Consider the following 19,876-nt stretch of genomic DNA (forward strand, 5'->3'; position numbering starts at 1 on the left):
TGTGTCCCAGCCCCCTCCACTCCCTGTGGGAGGGACTCACCCGCCGACCTGGCTCGTGCAAGTGCGCTGCTCACCTCCCCCAGGAGGGGCCAGGGCCCGGGCCGCGTGGGCCCCAGCAGCGTGGCCTCCCCCATCGGGAAGTGGGGGACAGGGCCCTGACTTGTGAGCGCGTGCCTGGGACCAGGGTGCCCGGGCTGGCACAGCTCCCTTCGCGGGTGCAGGGCTCCCGCCCTGCGCTTCTCACTGGAAAGGGCCGTCTGAGCCCGAAGGCCTAGCGCGGCCGTCCCTGGGGCGGTGAGGCTCCTGACACAGCCAGACGCAGCTCTCTGTGGGTGGGTGTCCCCAGAGCTATCCCTCTGAATCCTAGTCTCCCCGTGGGGAACAGAAGGGGGAGGCCACCAGCCCGGGCCTCCAGACCGTGAGGGAGAGTGTCTGGGGCAGGGGTGTCTCAGGCTAGCCCTACAAGGCAGCCCTGCAGCCCTGCTCTCATACTCCACAACTCCGGCAGCCTGATGACAGCCAGCCAGTGCTTCCCACGGGAGGGGATGTGAGGCCCAGGGAAGGCCTGGGCCCGCCACAGGCCTGCCGGCACTTGGTGGCAGGAGGACGGAGCCCAGGCTGGGAAAGCACGCAGAGTCCAGGCCCAGGAGGCCAGGGGTCAGGACAGAGGACAGCTGTGCTAAGGTCATCTGTGAGCAGGGAGGAGCCGGACTGAGCAGGGCCGTCAGGGGCATGGCCTTGGAAGGGCACAATGGGTCAGGGCGAGGCAGCGCAGGGCGGAGCCGGGCTAAGGGCGGAGCTGAGTGCGGCTGGGCGGGGCTTCATTAGGCAAGGCAGAGTGGGGGGGAACTGTGCTGAGCTGGGCAGGGGGCGGGGCGAGGCTGGGCAGGGCAGAGTAGGGAGGGGTGGAGATGGGGAGGGCGGGGCTGGGCGGGGCTGAAGCTGGGAGGGGAGGGGCGTGGAAGGGCGGAGCTGGGCGGGGCTGAAGCCGGGAGGGGTGGGGCGGGGCTACCCCGTCCCAGGGCCAAGCACTTCCGCTGGAGAAGCGGAAGCAGCAGAGCTGGATGAAAGCAAGGGATACAGGGACACTGCTTACAGCTTTCTGGGCCAGCGGTCTGGGCACAGGGACCCTGCGTGGGGCCGGCGGGGAAAGGACGCGGGTGATGGCACCGCGTCTGTGGGGCTCCAGGCCCCCTTCGCAGCCCTGCACAGCCACCTGGCCAAAAAGCAGGTCCAGGGCTGGGCAAGCAGGCAGAGACCCTCCTGGACAGCAAGCTGAAGGGCAGCAGCTGATGACCCTGGTGGACAGGAGCAACTTCCCACATGGGAGCCACTAGAGGATGACAGGCTGCTTACGGGGGTCCTTACCCGGCCTGGAGGAGGGCGGCCCAGACACGGGTGTAGGACACAGGCCTCTATCGCTAGGGGGAGTGGCCCCTGTGGTGGGGGGGCTGACCACTTGTCTGGGTTCATTCAACACGTCTGTCGAGCAAGCTGCTGAGGGCCCTGGGGATTGGGCCGGACACCTGACAGGTGAGGCCCCTGTTCTGCTGGACAATAACAGGCTAGCAACCAGAGGCAAAGGGGAGACCGTGGGGGGCAGGTTGTGGGGGTGGCAAGAGCCTGCTCAGCTCCACAGGGAAGCTGCCAGCAGCTCAAGTGTGAGCCACCCCTGTGTCTCCTGAGGCTGCTCCCCACAACCCGCCCACACCACGGTCCGCTGTCCTCTCCAGCTCTGGACAGACAACCCCCATCACCCTGAGCAGCTAGGCTCCAGGCTGGCCCCGTGGGGGCCGGGGGACACCCGTCTGTCCCTGGGACTCCAGCCTGGCCTCTGCCCCTGGCTCACTCATCACATGGAGAAGCTGTCACTGGGACCAGCTGCAGCACTGGGGGAGGGAGAGGGGACATCGCAGGTGCACTGGCAGGCGGCCTTGGGAGCACCATGGCAAGACCCTGGCTGCTCCCACGCCACCCTCGTGGGGCAGAGGAGGGAACTGAGGCTCAGCACGCAGCTGGCCACAGCCCGTGCGGTCCCCCGCTGACCCCCGTCAGGCTCCGAGGCCCACAGACAGGACTGGCCGGATTCAGGCCCCAGGTTGGCCCGCAGCCCCAGGCCCCTCCAGCTCGGCTGCCCCGCACAGGCCTCCACGTGGGGCCCATCACCCCTGGTGAAGCCCACCCCTCCACCTATGCTCACCACACAGAGAACCACAGCAGGGCACAAGGAACCCCACAGCCCACCTCAGAGGTGGGCCCTCGACCTACTCAGGGGCCCCAGGCCACGCACTTGGTCGGCAGCGTCAGCTCCCTGGGCGCCAGCACGAGGCCCCATCATGGAGAGCAGCCTGGCCCCTGGCCCTGCCCCCACCGCCCACGGTGCCAGCAGGGCTGCGGGCCCTTCCTGCAGGACCTCAGTTCTTGAGCCAGAGACAACAGCAGATCCCCCTCTAGGGACCCCAGCCCCCCATGTCTTTAAGGGTGACCGTGCCTGGACTCCCTCGTCAGCCTCTGGCAGAAAGTCAGTCCTGCTGTGCCAACAGAGAGGCGTGGGCGTGCGTGTGTTTGGTCCTTATCTGGTGTCTCAGGGAGAGCAGAGGCCTGTCTCCGGTGCTGCCTCCTGCCAGGGCCCCGAGCAGGTGCACCTTCCCCTTGGGGGAGCAGGACAGGGTGAGGGGGTGGGGCTTCACCGAGGCAGCGGCTGCAGTGGGGGGACCCCAGAAGTAAGGGGCCGAACCCCGCCTCTCTGGGGGGGCATCCACCTCCTTCAGGGTGGGACAGGAGACGCGGCAACGGGTCCTGAGCTGGTGACTCAGTTTACCACCTTGCCCAGGTCCCTGTTTCTCTAGACAAAGGTGCTTTCAGAGGACGTTTGTCCAGAACCCCAGCCCCTGCAAGAGGCTCCCCCTCCCCCTGCAGATGAGCAGAGGGAGGCCCAGGGGAGAAGGGGGGGCGGGGCTCACAGGGCTTCAAGCCCCCCACTGGCAGGGCCAGCAGCCCTCCTGCATTCCCGATGCACCTCCGGTGTCCAGGGACAGGGGCCACCGGTACAGGGATTCACACGGTCACGCCCCTGCTTGCACACACGCGCACACTCGCCAGGCCAGGGCCTCACCTCAATCTGCAGGATGGCCTCCTCGCGCAGCCGGATGGCCTCCTCGTCCTCCTCGGTGATCTCGGGAAGCAGCGCCTGCTCCTGGCCCTGCCACATGCCGTCACCCCCGTTAAAGATCTTTTCATCGTCGGGCAGCTCAGCAAAAGGGGCCCGGGGACTCTGCTGGCAACAGAGACAGGCCGGTTAGCCCGGGTGCGGCCCAGGAAATGGCCTTGTCCCGGGCCGGCAGCGGCAGCTCCACGTCGGGGCTAAGCCTCGGCTCTGGGCACCAGGAGCCTCCGGGGCTGTGCACGCCCCCCCACCCCGCACTCCTGGGAGGGGAGAGGCCCCACGGCCCGGGTTCTGCACCCCCGACGGGGCCTCTGGCGGGCCGCCTTCGGGGGGACGCCCTCACAGGGCTGCCCCGGCGATCAGCGTCCGGTGGACACGCCGTGCCGGCCTCTGGCCATCCCAGGCCCGGCTGCGGGGCGCCCCCGGCAGACCCCCGCAACCCCGCGGGAGCACATGAGTCCCGGCATCCCCAGCTCCTGGTGAAACCTGTTCACACACCAACACAGACCGCAGCTTCTCACGGGAGGCCATGCGCCCACCGGTTCCGGAGGCGGCCGTGGGTCCCAGCGGGAGCTGCGGAAACCGAGGCGTGGGCTCCCACACGGCTGGGGGCGCGTGCCCCCGGGGACCGCGTGACGTCCTGCGAACCCCTTCGCTGTGACCAGGCCGCGGGGAAGAGAAGCCAGAGGGTTTTTCACGTGGTTTCATTCTTTACTGATTTCTTTAGTTTACCAAATTTGGGGATCCAGTAAAATGGCGGCTCTTCCCTTCCATTAACCATCTGCTCTCCGATGGGATACTCTGAGTACAAGCGAGGCGAGTGTCAGGTCCTGAGCGGGGGAGCTGGGGTGCCTGGGGGGGGCGCTGTCTCCACCCTGGGCACCGCACAGGGGAGAGGAGAGCGGGAGGCAGGGGTGAGCCCCACGCCGGAGCTGTGACTTCACGCAAAGGATGTGCGCGCCTCGGCCCTGCCCCCATCAGGATGCCGGGCCCGGCACAGCCCAGGTCCCCCCCCCGCCCGCCACCCCCGGGTCAGTCAAGCTCTCCTTCGTGTCAGAGAGGTGAGTGTGGGTACGCGTGTGTGCATGTGTGTGTGTAAGAGAAAGACATCAAAAGGGCAACCGGGAAGGCTGGAGGACAGGCGGAGCCACCTGGCAGCCCCAGGTTCCACCCCCAGCCCCCCAGTGTCCAATCTCCTTCGAGCCAGCTGCCTCTGACACTCCTGACCGCCTGCAAAAGACAAAGCACTATGGGCCCGTTTTACGAACGAGGACACTGGGGCCGAGAGGCCAAGGAACCCACAAGAGGCAGCAAGTGAAACCCAGCTGAAGGCTCCGTGGTGCACCCAGCCCAGGGGTGGCAGGGGGGGCGCGAGCCTGAGCCCACGGCTGGAGCAGCTTCCTCCCCAGCTGACTCCGCGCCCCAAGCCGCACCGGGGCCTCCTCAGCTCCCCTCCTGCCCTCCATCCGGCCCCACGGCTCCTCCTCCTGCCCAGAGACAGAGAGCAGGACACAGCTGCCGCCCCCAGTCACCCAGTGCCAGCCCCGAGCTCCTGTTGAGCCCCTCGTGCGTGCCGGCGACGGGCCGGGGCCGAAATGCAGGGCGGGACGTCCGTCTCGGGGCCTCCCTCCCCAGACTCCACGTTGCTCTGCGGTGGTCAGCCCGCAAGGAGGCTTCAGAAGCTACCACCTGCCTATCCTCTCCTTTCCCTTCATGACGAGACCACCTTCCTGCTCTCCTGTGCCACTCGGCCACGTGGCAGGGTGCTGGCCGTGCCACAGCCACCACGGCCCACCAGGCGGCCTTCAGATGACCTGGGCAGCAGGGAGAACACAGCCTGTGCCGCGCGCGCTCAGGGCCCGTGACCGCCCACCCTGCGTCAGGCCTGGGGACACGGCGGACGGACGCCAGGAGCTCCGTGCACAGACACAAAGGCTTCAGCGCAGTTCTCACCGACGCCAGCACGGGCAGGCCCAGGACACCCTGAAAGCCACGTGTGCATGTGCGACGACACCGAGGAAACACAGGGACGGCTGGACGGCCCGGGCGACCTGCCTGCGGGAGGCCCTCGTGACCACGGGACCACCGCTAGGAGCCCCGGAGGGACAGGTGCTCTCTCCAGTGCCACCCACACCCCATGCGGTGGACGCGCTCACCCTCGTGCAAGGAAGGCACCGTGAGGCCCGCACTCACCCAGCTCTCCTTCCAGAGCCCACGTCCTCCCCCAGTCCACATGCCACGGGCAGAGCCCCTTCCCCCAGAGTCAGCAGAGGCCTTTACATAAATAAATACGTGGATACGTGAATATAAAATAAAAGACCAAAAAATCCGCTGACAAGCACTACTGGTCCAAGGTGGCAATTACCACCCCCCCTTCCCGGTGTGGGCGGGAGGAAGCGAGCGGTGCCAGGAGGGGCTGGCACGCAGCCGAGCCACGGCGTCTGGCCCAGCGCCTGCCGGCACGCTCTCCGGGCCTCAGCGTCCTCATCTGCAGAATGGGACGACGACCCCACACCCCCGGGTGCCCGCCACACAGCAGCGCCCCCCCCAGGAGCGACCCTGTGGGGCCCCCCTGCTGCCTGCCGGCGCCTTGGCCCGGGTGGCAAGGCCCTGGGGAGTTCCCCGGATCCCCCAGCCCAGGGTCTACCCCCACGGCACGGGGCTGACACCCCACCCCGGGGTCAGGACGGGAAACCTCACTGCCGTCCGCAGGCGCACAAGGAAAGGAGGTGAGCGCAGGCAGGCTTCGGGACACAGACGCGGGTTCCTGCGTGGAAGCCACGGTGCCGCCCCCAGACGGGAGCGTGTGCACCGCCTCCCCCCCCACCCCCGCCCCCCCAGGCCATCCCAGAGCAGCAGCGGGAGGCTCCACAGGGCCTGGTGCTTCCCAGGGACATGCGACAATCCCCCGTGGTGACAGCTGCCCCGAGGCCCCCTCACTGTGCAGCCGGGGACAGGACACAGGAACCCTCACTGCATCTGCTCCCGGAGAAGGGACTGGAAGACCACAGTGCTCCTATACAAGGATCCCTACAGACCCACTAACGGAAGCAGTCAGACACACCCGTGACAGACGTGCCACGGGGCACCACGTGACCTCCCCCGGAGTCTGGGGCTCCGCGGAAGCAGCACGAAAGCTGGGAGCAAAGGGAGTCTGCGTGCCTCGCCTCCCCAGGTGCCCTCACCTCCCGGGGTACGGCCCACCCACGCCTCCCCAGGTACGGGCCGCACTCCCTGAGCGGCTCGTGACAAGACAGGGCAGCAAGAAATGGCTTGAGCGCCTGATCTCGTGCAAGGATCAGAAAGTGTCCCTTTATTCTCCTCACAAAGACCCGATTTGGGGATTAGGGATTTGCTGGCAAGACGCTGGGGCCGGCGTGGAGGGGACAGCCCTGTGATGGTTTTCCAGCTCAAGAGGCGGCCAACAAAGAGGGCTTTCTCCTCCCTCCAAGGCCGACGGTTTGGGTCCCGCTCTGCACAGAAGAGACCCACAAACCAACGTGACTGCCGGACCTCGGGGCTGTGAGTGGTTTCCCGTGAGAAGAACCAAGGCCTGCGGCGCCTTCAGGGAGGCGGGGAGGAGGCACACCAGGGTCCCAGGGTTCCCGGGGGCTCTGGGAAACGGGCCACTTTCTCGCGCACTCCGACCCTGGGCTCCGCGCAGGAACACCCGTGACCCGTGGGAGGGCAGGGGTCAGGGTGCGAGCCGGTCCCAGGCCTGGGAAAACTGCTTCTGTTTCGCAGCCCAAGCCTGGTCATCAATTTCGCCACAGAGTAAATGACTCTGTTTGTGAGCTAACGGAAGTTTCTGGAGACTTGTCAAAGCCCAGAACGTCGGAACTGGCAGGACTGTAGCAACCCTTCCCCCAACACCCACATGAAATAACAGAGCCGGGGCCCTCCCGCCCTGTGCCCAGCGGGGCGGTGAGGCAGGATTTCCGGGGAGCACAGGAAGGTGAGGCGTGCTTTTCCCGCCGCGGCCGCGGCCACGCGCACCTCCGGTGGAAATCCGTGCCGAGCCGGCCGACGGCAGCACAGACTGCGGACGGTCCCCCGTGAGGGGCGGGAGCCAGCCCACACACACCGCCTGGGCCTCACCTGGTCTGAGACTGGCCCACGTGGCCGCCAGCCACGGCCCAAAGGGTCTGAGCCGGACACTCGGCTCAGATGGGAGAAGGGGGCCGCCGGGCACCCCTCACTCCCGCCAGGACCGCCGCCGGCAGACAGCAGCCACACAGTCTGCGGCATCGGGGCAGCAACGGTGCCCGCGTCGAACAGGGGACGATTGTCATCGCGTCATTTCCAGTCTGCAGAACTCCCGGAAATAACCTGATCTTTCACAATTTCTCAGAAGCACTGCTGACCCTTCCCTTCCTTTTCTAAAAATTCTGCTGAAACACAACACATCTACGTACAGTCCGATGCCCAAATCAGAAGCATACGGGTCTGAATTCTTAGACGGGAGAGACCGCGAGCACTGCCAGCGTCCCAGCACCCCAGAAGGGCCGCTCCAGCCCCCCGGTCATTCGGCTGCCTCCAGCCCAGGAAAACACCGTCTGGCTTCTAACACTGCCCACCACTTTGACCTGCTTTTGATCTCTGTCCTCCTCGGTTTCAGGCTTCTTTGGCTCGCCATCCTGTCCGAGGTCACACCGGGGGGCCTGGCTGGCGACAGGCTTCTGCGCGTGAATTCCGCACCGAAGATCTCGCCGTTCCGCTGAAGGCTGGCTCCCTTCCCAGGAGTCTGCTGTCTCGTGTCCGGCTGCCACGGGCATTCTTCAGTGTGACCTCTGGTGGGCACACGTGTGCGTCTCCCCCGGCTCTGTGCTTGGGGTGGAACGGCGAGGTCACGGGAAAGAAAACGCGTGACTCCAGTGAACGTTTCGGCGTCCCCGAGTGGCGGCGCCGCTCCGTGCCTCCAGTGGGAGGACACGAGGCTGCCGGCCGCCCCACATCCTCACCAGACTGGGTGTTTTCCTGCGTGTCTGACTGTTCTTAGTTACTTTGGTGGTACAGGGCGACGTGTGGTGACAGCACCATGGGGTCGCTTTCCCTCTTCTGATGGCAGATGCTGAGCACACGTGTCCCCACCTGCCATTTGGATGTGCCCTTCTGTGACGTGCCTATGGCTTTCGTCCTTTTAGGTTTTTGAAAGCAGCTGTCTGCCTTTCTCTTATTGGTTTGTTGGAGACCTTTACATGTTACGGACATAAATCGTTTTCAGGTGCGCGTTATGTAAACACCTTCTTTAATGCCACAGGTCGCCTTCTTCACTCTCTTCAGGGTGCATTAATTTAACAAAGTCTCTTCTTTATACTTAGTACATTTTCATCTGTGTAAGAAACGTTAGCTCACCATAAAGATGTGAAGATAGACCCCTATGGTATCTTCTAGAAGCTTCGCTGCTTTATCCTTCACATGTATGTCTGTGATCCAGCTGAAGTGCTCTTTGTGCACGGGGTGGGTTACGGTAAAGGATCCGCTGGCGACGGCAGTCGCGTGCACGCGGGCTCCCGGCCCCTCTCGGCCACGTAAGAACGGGCCGTGGCCTGGGGCACTTTCTCACCAAGAGACAGAGCCTTCACAGCTGTGCCGGGCTTGGCGCCTCGGACGACAACGTCCTTCCCTGTTTCAGACTCAACTCGTCCTCCTTTGTTCGGCCAAAGCACCTGCATCACGTGGCACTCCGCCAAGCCCACTGCGGGTGGGGGGCGGGGGCGGGGTGGACAGGGGCCCGTCGCTGCAGCACAAGAGGGACGCGCGCAAGCCAACGACCCCGCCTCATCACCAGGAGGGCCCCACTGGCCACGGAGGACATGCCCACCGCAGGAGCTGGCCTTGCCAGCTAGTCTCTGTGTGAGCACGGCACTGTTGCATCGGTAACTGACGGCACCGTTTCCCTGGCGACCCCGACACCGGGATGCAGGGGCTGGGGTGTCTGCACTTGGACTGGTCATCTGCTCAACAGGATCCTTCTTCCCAGTTCCAGCCCCCCGCCGGTCCGGCGTCGAGCCCCAAACGGACCTTCCATTCCCCACTGCAGGGCGGGACTCTTGTTCAAACAGCCGCTCAAAGGCCTCTTTTAGTTTTGATGCTAATACAAGGGGCATCACTGTTTTAAATTTCACTTTCAAGCTGTCTTTTGCTAGCACGATGTTTCCTTGTCTACTGACCCTGTTACAGCCACTCACTAATTCTAAGTTTATCTGCAGATCCGATCACCTCTTCTAGTAATGCAGTCATGTCTCTGAAGTGCTTTCCTCCGCCCCAATTCTCCTACTTTTCATTTATTTTTCATGTCTTAGTGCACTGGACACGCCCTCCAGCGCAGCGGGGAGTAGAGGGGATACGACTAGACACAGGGTCTTGTCCGCGGTCACAGGAGGAAAGATCTGAACATCTCCCCAGGAGGTGCGATGCTAACTGTGGGGCTTTTGAAGACACCCATCATCAGACTAAAGGCATTCCTACCTACCCGTCCGCCGAGAGTCTCTCTCCTCACCCTAAATGGGTGCTGAAGTTCACAGAGTGATCTTCCCTACTGAGACTATCAAGTACATTTTCTTACTCCATTAACATGGCAGCTGACGCAGGTTATTTCTGGATGTCAGCTAACCTTGCATTCCCAGACTAAACCCACTTTATAATGATGTCACATATTGCTAGATTCGGTCTATTCGTGATCTGGCTAGGGCTTTTGCTCCTGTGCTCACGAGAGAACATGTTACTTTCCTTTTTGTGATATCCTCGGAAGAATTTGGAATCAAGGTCTGGTGGCCTCCTAAGGCCAGGTGGGAGGTGTTCCCTCTTGATATTTAAGATACTTAAGAGTTTGTATAAACTGGTAATATTTACTCCTCAAACACTGGAAGAATTCACCAATAAAACCATCTAGGTCTACGGTTTTCTTGGTGGGATTTTAACTATGGAAATTACTTAGTTATTGATTTCATTTTTTTTTTTTTTTTTAATTTTTTTTTTTTAACATTTATTTATTTTTGAGACAGAGAGAGACAGAGCATGAATGAGGGAGGGTCAGAGAGAGAGGGAGACACAGAATCTGAAACGGGCTCCAGGCTCTGAGCAGTCAGCACAGAGCCCGATGCGGGGCTCGAACTCACATACCGCGAGATCGTGACCTGAGCCGAAGTCGGACACTTAACCAACTGAGCCACCCAGGCGCCCCGATTTCATTTTTTTAATACACACCGGACTTTTCAGACTCCGTATGTCTTGGTAACTTACATTTTCCTAAAACAATTTATGTTTTACCTAAGTTGTCAAATTTATTGGCATAAAGTTGTATCACAATATCGTCATACCTCCGTTATTTCTAATTGGTAGGATCCGTGCTATATTCATTGTCATTCATGATACTAGTAATTTGTATTTTCTCTCTGTATTGTGATTAATCTTGTAGGAGTTCATTATTTTCATTAATCCTTCTAAAAAGTCAAATTTTGGCTTTGTTGAATTTGTCTACTATGTATCTATTTTACCCTTCGTTGATTCCTGGGGTTTTTTTCCTATACATTTTCTTAGGATTTAATTTATTGTTGCTTTTCTAGCTTCTTGAGATTGAGAATCAGATCTGTGATTTTTCATCCTTCCTTCTTTCCTAGTGGAAGACTTTAAAGCTGTGAGTTTCCCTCTGGGAGCTGCCTTGGCTGCACCCACAGGTCTTAACTCGGTGCCACTCTCATTTTTGTTCACGATGGTTTCTAATTTCTGCTGTGACTTCTTCTCTGATTCATGGGTTCCTTCAAACTGTATTCTTTCACTTCTCAAGCGTGGCAATTTCCTTTTTGTTACCAAATGTGAGTTTAATTGCGCCACCTTGAGAGTGTTCTCAGGGTCCCACCAACCCTCTGGAACCCGTCGAGACTGGACTCAGCATGTGCCGTGCACCTGCAGAGAACGCTCGCTCCCCTGTGGCTGGCTGCAGTGACATGTCCACTTGGGCGGAGTGTATTCCTTAACTGTGACGAGTCTTTTAGATCCTCACTGAACTTTCCTCCGTTCACCTCATCAGTCATTTGGACGGCTGTGTTAAAACTTCCAACTACGGTTGTGGATTTGCCATTTTTCCTTTTATTACTATCAGTTCTGCCTTGTGTGTTTTGAGGCTTTGTTATTAGGCGCCTATACACAATTACATCTTACATCTGAATTACCGTGTCATCCCCGTGAAGCACACCTCTGTCGGCAGTGACATTTCTTCACACGGACTCGCTCGTTCAGATATTAGCACCGGACACAAGTCTTCTTTGGTTTCACAGTTATCTCTGACCGTCCTTGTCTTTTCAACATTCTCCTGGATTTCAAGTGTGCTGCTTACAAGCACTACTTTTTTCTTTTCCCCAGATCTGACAACGTGTGCCTTTTCATCAGAGGGGTTAGGCCAGTCTCCTACAGTCATAAGTGAATTTGCTATAAGTCGACCATGGTGCAACTTGTTTCCTACTTTCCTTCCTGCTTTTTGTTGATTTTTCTCTTTGTTTGCTTTCTTTCCAAATTTTTGAGAGAGAGAGAGAACATGAGACAGACACAGACAGAAAGAGAGGGAGAGGGAATCCCAAGCAGACTCTGTGCTGTCAGTGCAGAGCCTGATGCAGGGCTTGAACTCACAAACCGTGAGATCATGACCTGAGTCAAAACCAAAAGAAGGACACTTAACCGACCGAGCCACTCAGACACCCGTGTTTTCTTTTAAATTAATCCTTCGTCATCTCGTATGTTCCTCTTAGTTTATAATTCATGTTCTTATGCTGTCCTTTAGTGTCACCTGCCTAACGCAACAGGCAGCCGCCTCAGATCAGGGTTCTGGTCACTCCTCAGAGGACGGAGACGCCGCACGCTCTCTCGCAGCTACTCCTCGTCCTGTGCCGCCGGCCGAGCGCTTCCACCTGCCCCACAGCCAGGCCCCACGGCCGGGGCCACCATTCACCAGCCGCACTGCCTCACACGCGTCCTCACGTCAGCGTTCCCGGGACGCACCGTCCCTTCCTGCTGCCGCACGTCCGCCTGGGACCACTTTCCGTCTGCTACCGTCAGAGTTCTGTTGACGATAAATGCCCTCGGTTTGTGTTTCTCTAAAAATGTTTTCATTCAACCTTCATTTCTGAAAACTATCTTCACCAAATGCAAACTTCCACGTGAGCGATTACTTTCTGCCCGTTGTCCTCCGGCTTCTCCTGATTTACCTTAGAGTCGGGTGTGAGTCTTGTCGCTCCTTTAAAAGTAACATCACGGGGCGCCTGGGTGGTGCAGTCGGTTAAGCGTCCGACTTCAGCCAGGTCACGATCTCGCGGTCCGTGAGTTCGAGCCCCGCGTCGGGCTCTGGGCTGATGGCTCGGAGCCTGGAGCCCGTTTCAGACTCTGTGTCTCCCTGTCTCTCTGCCCCTCCCTCACTTGTACTCGGTTTCTATCTCTCTCAAAAATAAATAAACACTGGGGCGCCACGGTGGCTCAGTCGGTTAAGCGTCTGACTTCGGCTCAGGTCGTGATCTCGCGGTTTGTGGGTTCAAGCCCCGCGTCGGGCTCTGTGCTGACAGCTCGGAGCCTGGAGCCCGTTTCAGACTCTGTGTCTCCCTCTCTCTCTGACCCTCCCCCGTTCATGCTCTGTCTCTATCTCAAAAATAAATAAACATTAAAGACAAACAAGCATTAAAAAATAAAATAACATGACTTCTTTCCTCAGGCTTTAATCTGCTGTTAGGATTTTATCTTTGTCTTAGGTTTTCAAAATCTTATTATGATACAAGTAAGGGTGGTTTTTAAGGAACAGGGTAAATTCATCCTTTGTATGACAGAGGCTCTTCAACCCGTGGCTTGAAATATTCGGACACTTTTGGAGAAGTCTCAGCCACTGCACCTTCAGACGCGGTTCCCGTCCACTCCCTGCCCTGTTCGTGTAGGACTCCAGTTTCTACCCGTTTCTCTCCCCCGGGGAGGGCTGGCGGGAACAAGCCCGTCCTGAAGGCAAGCAGACGGTCAGCCCCCAGTACCCCGTCTCGAGCCTGCGCCGCAGGACTGAGGCCAGAATACCGGCTTCCTAAAAGGTCCTTCGTCAACTCACATCCCCCTCCCCCAGATGGGGCCTCTGCCCTCGGCGGCCCCTGCGCCTCCCCAAGCACCGAGGGCAGCGAGTGGACTCTGTGCCATCACCTAACGCCCCCCGACCGTGGCGGTCCCTCAGCACCCACCTGCTGCGTGCCGCCCCTCTGCGCGGCGGGAAGCAGGGCTCTGGACTTTTCTGCAATTTTCTGTTAAATAATAGAGGGAGACGGGAGGAACAGAAGGGTGGGGAGGAGAGAAGAGATGGTCAGCTGAGCACGCAGTACGGGACGGTCACCGACAGCAACGCACACCGTCAGCTCCGCGGCCGGAGGGAGACGTCCCAGGTCTCAGGAAAGCCGGGTGCTCGGCCGGGCACCTGGACGGGCTCTGCCGACAACCCCGGGGGCGGCCCCCTCCCACACTCTTAAGCTCCGGGTCTCCGTGTCCTTCCGTCAGGACGAGGGTCTCCCGTCTTCCCACCTCCCGGCAGGGCTCTGCTGATGCCTCCTGGGCGCCAGACGGTAAGGTTCCTCCACTGCACACACGGGGAGCCTGTGGCTCCCGGCCCAGCCCTCTGCTCTGGGGGCCAGAACCACACCAGGCCAGCCCGGGGACAAGAGGGCCCGAGCGGGTGCCCGAGGGACCGAGACCCACCCCCGCCTGGCCGGCCGCCCCCGCCAGGGGTGCCTCACCTTCTGCACCGCGCCGTAGCGCTGAATGGCATCCGACAGCTGAGCTCTGAGGCGGTCCAGCTGGAGACGCTCCTGCTGCAAAGAGGGAGTGTGGCCTCAACAGGCAGCCGAGGCCCCGTCCTGCCCCGTGGCCTCCTCCAGCCGCTCAGTTCCTCACGCTCCTCGGCCCCCCGTCCCTCAGGGCGCGGGCCGCACCGTGCCCCCAGCCCCCATCCGGCCCCACACTGCCATCACGCCTCTGCCCTGGGAACGGGGCTCGGGCCCATCCACTTCGCCCCATGCCGTCTCGTGCCACCTCAGACACCAGCACGGGCTCCACGGGCTCGGCCTGCGTCCCCGCAGACGCCTCCCCCCGCGATCCCACGCACGACGCCCTCGGCACCCGCCGCGGAGCCAGGCGCTGGGCCGACACCATACGCGTGTCTGGTCCGCACAACGTCTCGCTACCTGAGGGCTCGGGAGACCTCAGTCCGAGTTCCACAGGGCCGGGCCACAGTGGCCCGTGGAGCCAGGCCCCAGAGCCAGGCCACTGACCCAGAGCCCTGCACCCAACCACACGCAAGGCTGCAGCTGACGCCCCCAGTGTCGGACCGTCCCCCTCACCACTGAGCTTGGCAGCACGCACGGCCTCACCCCTGCACCGAACAGGACTTGGTGTGTTTGCCGGTGCGCCCTGGTGCCCAGAAGGACGCCTGGCAGAAAAGTGGCGCTCGGGCATACTTCCAGAGCAGGGAAGGACGAGCAAGCCCTGAAGGCTGCCTGCTGGGGTCGTGTGAGCTCCACAGGCCGCCAGGAGCCCCTCCCCTCCCCTCCCTCCACGCAGCACCGGCACAGACAAAGTCACACCGGCGCCCTGTGCCCTCGCCCCAGGACGGGACACCGACGAGGAACCTGGGCACCTCCAACCTGAACTCGGCCCCTGGGCTTGGTGCCCACCCCCCCCCACCACCACCCTGCGCCCCCATGCGAGCCCGCGGAGGACCAGCTGCGGCCGCGCAGGCAGGCTGTTCACCCTCAGCGATGCCAGCAGGCGCGGGTCTGCGGAGCCCTGTCTGAGCGTCCGGCTCAGGCCCTTGCGAGGGGCCCCACACGCGCACTCGGGACAGAGCTAAGAGCCCAGGCACTGAGAAAACGCCTCCGGCTCTCCGGTCCGTGAGACCCAGCAGCAGCCCACGTGAGGGCACGGCCTTTCTTCTGCGGGGACAGCAGCCCCTGCAGCCCCTCCGGCCACGTGTGCTACCACGGGACCACGAGCGCCTCAGAGGGGACCCCACTTGTGTCCTTCTCCCAGGGGCACAGAGTAGGTGCTCAGCGTGTGCTGGGTTCTTACGCGGGCGGGTGGCTGGACACAAGGAAGGACACGTTAGGCTAAAAGCGATCCCTCTGACCCCCGAGGGATTCAAGCTCTGATCCCTGGCCTCCAGGGTGCACACCGGCAACACCACGGACTCTGGCCCCAGAAAGACCAGGGCTGCGATCTAGCCAAGGCTCCTCCCTGGGGCTGCAAAGCTCGGGGCGGGGCCCTCTCCCAGCCTCAGGGTCCTTCCATATAAACGGGGGGTGGGAACAGCAATGCGCAGACGCCAGGAGCACCCAACGCGAATGCGACGTGCAGAGCTGCGCACGAGAGGCCCCGGAGACGTGCTCTTGGATGAAGGAGGCAACACGGAGCCCATGAGCAAAGAGCCACGCCACGCGTGAGGAGGCCACACACGTGGCCAACACCACAAAAGCACCGTTCCCCGTGCCCCCGTCCACCGGCCCAGAGAGCTCCCGGGGCCCCGTGGGCCATCCCACCTCCCCTCCGGCCACGCAGCCCCCACCCCTGCTGCCCACCCCGGTCTGCATCTTGCAGACCCTTTGTGCGAACGGGGCCACATGACACAACACGTGGCTTCTGCACCGGCCTCCGTCACTGAGCGGACCTCAGGAAGCACAGCTGGCATCTCAGGCATTCCACCGGAAAGCCACGGTGCGCCTTCCTCACCAGCGTCCCGCCTCTCTCTGCGGAGGCCGGACTCGAGCGTCCCCAGAACCCGCGTCAGCCGAGGCAGCGGGAGGGGGCCCCGGCACCGTGTGACGGGCAGGGAAAAACTACAACTTAAGAGCACGATCCCGCTCTGTGGCGGCTGAGGGTCTGAGGGTATTTACCGTTTCGTGACAAGCGCCCTCCAGCCTTTGGGGACTGGGCAGGGCGGGGAGGGACAGCAGACAGGGGTGCGCTGACCTAGCAAATGGGGGTGGAGGGAAGTAAGAGGCTGACGGTGAAGATGACAGGGGAGGGGCTGTGGGGGGAGGGGCTGCAGGACAGAGGGGATGTGGCCATGGGGGAGGGGCTGCAGGGGGGAGGGCCACAGGGAGATGTGATGAGGGTCAGGGCTGTGAAGGTGACCACAGCGGTAATGCCTGTGCTCTGATGACGAGCGGCGGCGTTGGCGAGGACAGAGATGACGGTGGTGACAAAGAGGGTGAGGGCTGGCAGGCTGGGTGGCAGGGAGATGTGGGGGTGGGGGGGAGGTTCATCCGTCTCCGTCGGGATGACCCAGCAGGGACACGGACTCCACAGCAGTGCCCAGCATACAGTGGGCGCCCAGTGAGCGCGCTGAGCTCCGGCCCGTGCAGCCACGTTGGCCGATCCCAGGCCGGCGTGGGCATCTTGGGCACGTCAGTGTCCCCGGGGCCCCCCGCCACGGCCCCCCTCCCACGGCCTCCAGGACCACCTACCCGGGAGCAGCCCCGCAGGAGCTCCGCCATCTGCTTCAAGGCGCTGGCGCTGGCCGCGACGGTCTTGTTGGTCCCCTGCTGCGCCGCGTGCCTGAGCCAGGACGGGGTGGGGGTGGGAGCAGGACCAGCACGGACGGAGGGGGAGACGGAGAGGAAAGGTGGCCAGACAGACGAGGGCAGGGGCAGGGGGGTGGGCAGGAGACACGCGTGGTGAACGAGAACACGGGAGGGGAGAATCCCAGGAAGGAAAGAGCCAGAGGCACAAGAGACAGCAGCCATGGGAGGGGACAAGGATTGGAGGCCCAGAGAGGGACGGACAGACACCCCCACAGACGGAGAAGGCAGCAGGGAGCAGAGAATTGGGGCAGAGACAGGGGTGAGGAAGGGGGAGAGAACGATAGGAGTGAGGCCTGGATCGGGACGGACCCCCTCTGTGCACGGCGGCCCCACACCCCACAGGCAAGCACGAGGAGGCCGGCCACAAGCCCTCCCTGGGGAGAGGGCCACCCCCCGCCAGGGTCAGCAACAGTCGGGAACCTGGGGGAGCAGGGGGGCCGCAGACACGCCTGGGACCACGGCTCTGTGGGCCGGAGGGACACTCCCACCTCCTGACCCAGGAGCACAGGGAGGCTGGGCCCGGGCCTCCCCCCGCTCACAATTTACGGTTCCGAGGGTGACCTGGAAGGGACTGAAAAGACCAGCCCCTCATCTGCTTGGGTTGACCGCTGTCCCTCTGGATGGAGTGACACCGGGCCGGGGGGAGTGGGGGGGGGGGGGGCGGGTGGCAAATCCAGCCCTGGGGCCTCTGCAGGCACACACGTGGGGCAAGGAAGGGACCCTGGCCTGGCTTTGGGCCTGACAGACACCAGAGAAGAGCCCTCCTGACCCTTCAAGCTGCAGCCTGATGCTCCCCTTTGCTCCCTGCAGGACCCCGTGTGGCAGAGGTGGGGGCGGGGGCACCATCTGACAAGGTGGACGCCTGGCAGACGTGGGCCTGGGTCCCTGACCCCTGCCTGTGGGCCGTACAGGCATGTGGCATAAAGAGGGGGAGTCGCCCACGCCGGAAGGTGAAGGGGGGAGTAGGAAAGGAAGGAGACCCCAGGCCGGCCTGGGGGATGCAGCGTGTGAGCCCCCTGCCGCCAGCGGAAGGGTTCACTAACACAGTCGTACCCACCGAGCCCTCCATCCACCTTGCCGCACCTCCTCCCGTGGCCCCCACACTGCCCCCCACCCCCTGGTGCCCACACTGCCCCCCATGCCCCGCGGCCCCCACACTCCTTCCCACACCCCCTGGCCCCCACACTTCCCCCCCACCCCCTGGTGCCCACACTGCCGCCCCTACCCCGTGGCTCCCACACTCCTTCCCACGCCCCGTGGCACCCTCCCAGCTCGAGGCCATCCTGCACAAGGTGCTCAGCTGGCCCCTCGTCCCTCTGACCTCCTTGTGTCTCAGCTGGGGGCTCAGACCCTGGACCACCTTCTTCACTCCCTGGGCTCGGCTCTTGGGTGTTCTCATGCGGCCTCACGGCCTGAAGTCACATGTGTGCCGCCGTCCCCCAGTCACACCCACACCTGGGCCTGAACTCGGGCCCAGCCCCTCCAACAGCCCCGGAGGTCCAGCGGACATCTCAACGTCCACGTGCCCAAACCGCCCTACCCCCTTCCCAGCCCGCCCTCCGCGGGCCCCCCCACGGCAGCTCGGGGCAGCTCTGTCCCTCCAGAAAAAGCCCTGGGGCCGCTCTTCCCGAAGCGTCTCTCCTCTCATTCTCGAGGGAGGCATGGCCCTCAGACCTGACCCAGACCCAGACTCGGGCCGCCTCCCGCCGGCCCCCCCACGCCCTCGGTGCCCGCAGCTCCCCCACACCCTCCGGACCCCTGAGCTCCCCGACGCGGCCGCGTGTGTTCCTGCAGAAGTGCAGTCCCCACCTGTGTCACACGGTCCCACGGCCCCCTGCTCCCAACGTGCCGGACAGACCCCTGCCTCGCTGCCCATGCCCCACTGCCACCTCCTCAGACACCCTGACGGACGGTGCACGCAGCCGCCTGGACAGAGGACGCTGCCGCGGCGGGGGGCAGTGGGACAAGTGCCTCCGTGAACTGGGAAGGGCAGGCACGCCCCGCCCCGCCCCCGCCCCGCCCCCACCGCCCTCTCCACTTCTGCCCTCCCTGATGCCACCAAACTCCTGGCAGGGAACGGGTCACAAAGTGCCCCCGCTCCCGCCCAGCCATGCCCGCAGCTCCGCGGAGCCTCTAGCGAGAACACAGAAATAGTGTGAGGAGACGGTCGGCCGCTTCCCGTGCTGGGGGCGGTGAGCTGTCTCCCCCAGGAACGGCGACCGCTCGTGCAGCGAGCGAGGCCTCCCTACCCAACCCGGCCCTTCCCAGGTACCACACCACTCTGCTGAGGCCCCTGGCAAACAGAGGGATGGCAACCAGCACACCCCAGAAGTGACTGGGGCTCCCAGAGGCTGGGGAAGGGGGGCGGCCATCAGTCAGGGCAAGGCAGCCAGGGCCACAGGGACGTCTGGACGTGGCCCACCTCCATGCTGCTCGTCTTAATAAGGAACCCCATCGAGAGACGCAGCGCGGAGCGGCGTCTGGTGCAGGCCACCTGTGCCGCCATGAACAGAGGGAAACCGGGAGGAAATGAAACTCAAGGGACGAGAGCCACGGACGCGGCGCGAGCGGCCCTGGAAGGGGAAGCGGGGCTCACCTGCCCACAGCAGAGAAGACGGAAAATGAATGTCTTACGGCTGCCCGAGAAGCCAGCCGCCAACCGCAAAGGAAGTAGAAGAGGAGAGACACGACAGACACGATGAAGCTCAGGAGTTAATGAAGTACAGCAGACCAGTAATAGAAGCGATCCACAAAATCACAAGGTATTCTTTGAAAGTACCAAAAAGCTGCACAGCTCTCGAAACACCGCGTCAACTACGCAAAAATAAAACAAACTGCACAACTCTGTCTAGACAAGTTGAGGAAAAAACTCACAGATTACCAATACCGAGACTAAAAGAGAGAACAGGACTCCAGCTCCAACATGAAAAAGTTTATTAGCAGGTCTTACGAATCTATTATGATAACAGATTTCATAACTAAGACAAAACATGAAAATTTCTCCAAAGGCACGAATCGTCAAAACTGACTCAAGAAGAAAGGGAAAACCTAAGTAGCTCTGTCTCTATCAGAAGACTTAAATATGTTCTTAGAAACATTCCCACAAACACACAAGGAC

General features: G+C 62.1%; 1 protein-coding gene across 8 annotated transcripts in view; it reads right to left on the reverse strand.

Moving 5' to 3' along the window:
• Positions 1-19,876, reverse strand: part of TSNARE1 (t-SNARE domain containing 1) — a 140,486-nt gene that overhangs the window by 54,985 nt on the left and 65,625 nt on the right. For 5 of the 8 annotated variants that reach the window (XM_042923799.1, XM_042923797.1, XM_042923794.1 and 2 more), the window contains 4 exons: positions 16,642-16,732; positions 13,918-13,992; positions 13,372-13,431; positions 3,116-3,277 (listed from right to left, as the gene is read on the reverse strand). In XM_042923799.1, the coding sequence (XP_042779733.1) occupies positions 3,116-3,277; positions 13,372-13,431; positions 13,918-13,992; positions 16,642-16,732 (388 nt within the window). The remainder of the gene's footprint in view (positions 1-3,115; positions 3,278-13,371; positions 13,432-13,917; positions 13,993-16,641; positions 16,733-19,876) is intronic. The other 3 variants (XM_042923800.1, XM_042923796.1, XM_042923801.1) reach the window with 1 other exon arrangement.

The sequence above is a fragment of the Panthera leo genome, chromosome F2, assembly GCF_018350215.1.
Source record: "Panthera leo isolate Ple1 chromosome F2, P.leo_Ple1_pat1.1, whole genome shotgun sequence".
Classification (NCBI taxonomy): domain Eukaryota; kingdom Metazoa; phylum Chordata; class Mammalia; order Carnivora; family Felidae; genus Panthera; species Panthera leo.